This window comes from Gekko japonicus, unplaced genomic scaffold (assembly GCF_001447785.1).
Source record: "Gekko japonicus isolate JY-2015 unplaced genomic scaffold, Gekko_japonicus_V1.1 scaffold1830, whole genome shotgun sequence".
Classification (NCBI taxonomy): Eukaryota; Metazoa; Chordata; class Lepidosauria; order Squamata; family Gekkonidae; genus Gekko; species Gekko japonicus.
The window spans coordinates 301855-304113 of NW_015165300.1; the positions used below are offsets into that span (position 1 = coordinate 301855).

General features: G+C 54.8%; 1 protein-coding gene across 1 annotated transcript in view; it reads right to left on the bottom strand.

The window, feature by feature from the left end:
• Positions 1 to 2259, bottom strand: part of TUBGCP4 (tubulin gamma complex associated protein 4) — a 22208-nt gene that overhangs the window by 19256 nt on the left and 693 nt on the right. The window contains exons 2-3 of the mRNA XM_015410397.1: positions 2070 to 2243; positions 1836 to 1940 (exon numbers count right to left, since the gene is read on the bottom strand). Of these exons, the coding sequence (XP_015265883.1) occupies positions 1836 to 1940; positions 2070 to 2243 (279 nt within the window). The remainder of the gene's footprint in view (positions 1 to 1835; positions 1941 to 2069; positions 2244 to 2259) is intronic.

The window sequence follows — 2259 nt, forward strand, 5'->3', positions numbered from 1 at the left end:
GAGGTGGAGGAGGAGGAGGAGGAGGAGGAGAAGAAGAAGAAGAAGAAGAAGAAGAAGAAGAGGAGATTGGATTTATACCCCGCCCTTCACTCGGAGTCTCAGAGCGGCTTACAAACTCCTCTCCCTTCCCCTCCCCACAACAGACACCCTGTGAGGTGGGTGGGGCTGAGAGAGCTCTGACACAAACTGCTCTTTTTCAAGGACAGCTGTGCCAGAGCTTGCGACTGACCCAAGGTCACATCAGCAGGTGCAAGTGGAGGAGTGGGGAATCAAACCCGGTTCTCCCAGATTAGAGTCCGCACACTTAACCACTACACCAAACTGGATTAAAAAATGGTTAAAACGGCAGGAAGCAGAGAGCAGGAATAAATGGATAGTTCCCTCAATGGATGGCAGTGAGAAGTGGGGCCCTACAACGATCACTGTTGGAACCGGAGTGACTTAATTTGTTCATCGACAATTTGGAATTGGGGGTGCCCAGACAGACTGTGAAGACCTACAGAAGGATGTCTCTAAATCAGATGGGCGAGCAACAACAGGGCAGATACATTTCAACACGTGTATAAGGTAATGCACGCTGGAACAAAAAATCATGAAGTTAAGCATAAGCTGACAGTGTCTGAACTGACTAAGATGGAAAGAGATGAAAATGTCAATGCAGCGTGTGTGCTACAGCGCTGAAAAAGGAAACTCCATGCTAAGAATTACTAGCATAGGGACTGAAAATAAATCAATCATTATTGTAATGCCCTTGTCTAGGGCTACGGTGTGGTCTCATCTATCAGTAGAAAAAGGGATGCAAGAAGAGTGACCCTTCAATTCCAGTTGCTTCCTTTTAAAGTATCCCTTTGCAAATGCAGACTTCTCAAGAAAAAAGCCAAAGCAACTAGGAGATAGCATTCGCCACCCCCCACCAAGAAAAATAACCTCTCACCTCCTTGAAAAAGCACTATTTCAGCCTTCTTTGCAAAAGAAAAACACTGTTGTTTAAAAATGGGAGGGTCACCCTTCAGTATGCCACAAGGCTGTTCTTTTGATTTTCCTCCCCACTTGAACGCATCTTGTGAGTGAAAGCCTCTTGCTCCATCTCTCCTCTGAGACTCTAATGCATTTAATGCGTCCCACAGTGGGGCTGCAAGGGGGAATAAGAATTTCTTGTCCCTCCATGGAGGGGGGAAGCCGAGCTTCCAGCTCAGAGAGCTGAGACTCTACCTTCCAAGGGAGGACCACACCACCCTCTTCATCCCTCCAGAAAATCCAAGCCCTGTCCCAGCAGCCTTGCCCACGGCTCAGCCGGCTCCCACAGACATTCCACCTCTGCAGAAAAATATCACCTTTATAAATAATTTCGTTGGACTTCTCTCTGGGGTCAAGACCTACACAGCAGCGTGTGATCGAACAGGCTTGAGGGACACAGTCTTGTGAGCAGTGAGAATACTTGCCCTGGGGGGGCTGCTGCAGCAACAGACGAACATGGCTACCCCCTTAGGATGCCACCGCTTCCGGAGCCCCCTGCATCCTGAGGAGAGCTGCCACCGCTGGAAGCCAATGGTGGCCCGATGGATGCTCTCCAAAACCCATCCAGAGTGGGAGAGCTGAGGGCTGTTTTCCCCAAGGATCGCCCTCCTTCGGAATGCTGGTGCGGTCAGCAGTGAGGAGCTGGAAACCCCCCCCCCTCCCGAGGCCAAACCGAGAGCTGCCCATCCTGCTCTACATGTCCTCTCGGGTGGCGGGCCCCCTGCTTCCGTCAGCCGCACGGCAGCCTCCTCTCCCTCTGCGGGCAGGGGTGTGTGTGTGTGTGTGTGTGTCGCACACGGGTCGGGGCTCCTCCTCACCTCTTGCTCCAAGTCAAGCAGGGCCTGCCGGTAGGGCTGCAGGATGGCATCCAGGCCGGTGCAGAAGGCTCGCAGGTAGATCCCTTGCTGGGCCAGGTGAGAATCCTGAAAGCGGAGCCGAGAAGGCAGAGCTGCCTGAGCCCTGGGCGGGTGGCCACCAACCCCAAGTGTGCCTCCAAACCCCCCCCCCTGCACCTGCCGCCCCCCTCCCCCTGCTCCCTCCTCGAGGCCCACCTGCTGAGGGGGGGGCGGCGGGAAGTGCGGCTGCGGCGGTGGGAGCAGCGGTGGGACGTGCTCGGCGAACTGCTCGACGAACTCGCTGAAGCGGATGTAGAAGGTGCCGAGGCGGCAGACGCGGGCCAGGAGGCCGCTCTCGCTGGGGTGCAGGAAGGGCAGCTCTGGACACACCTGAGGAGCAGGAGGG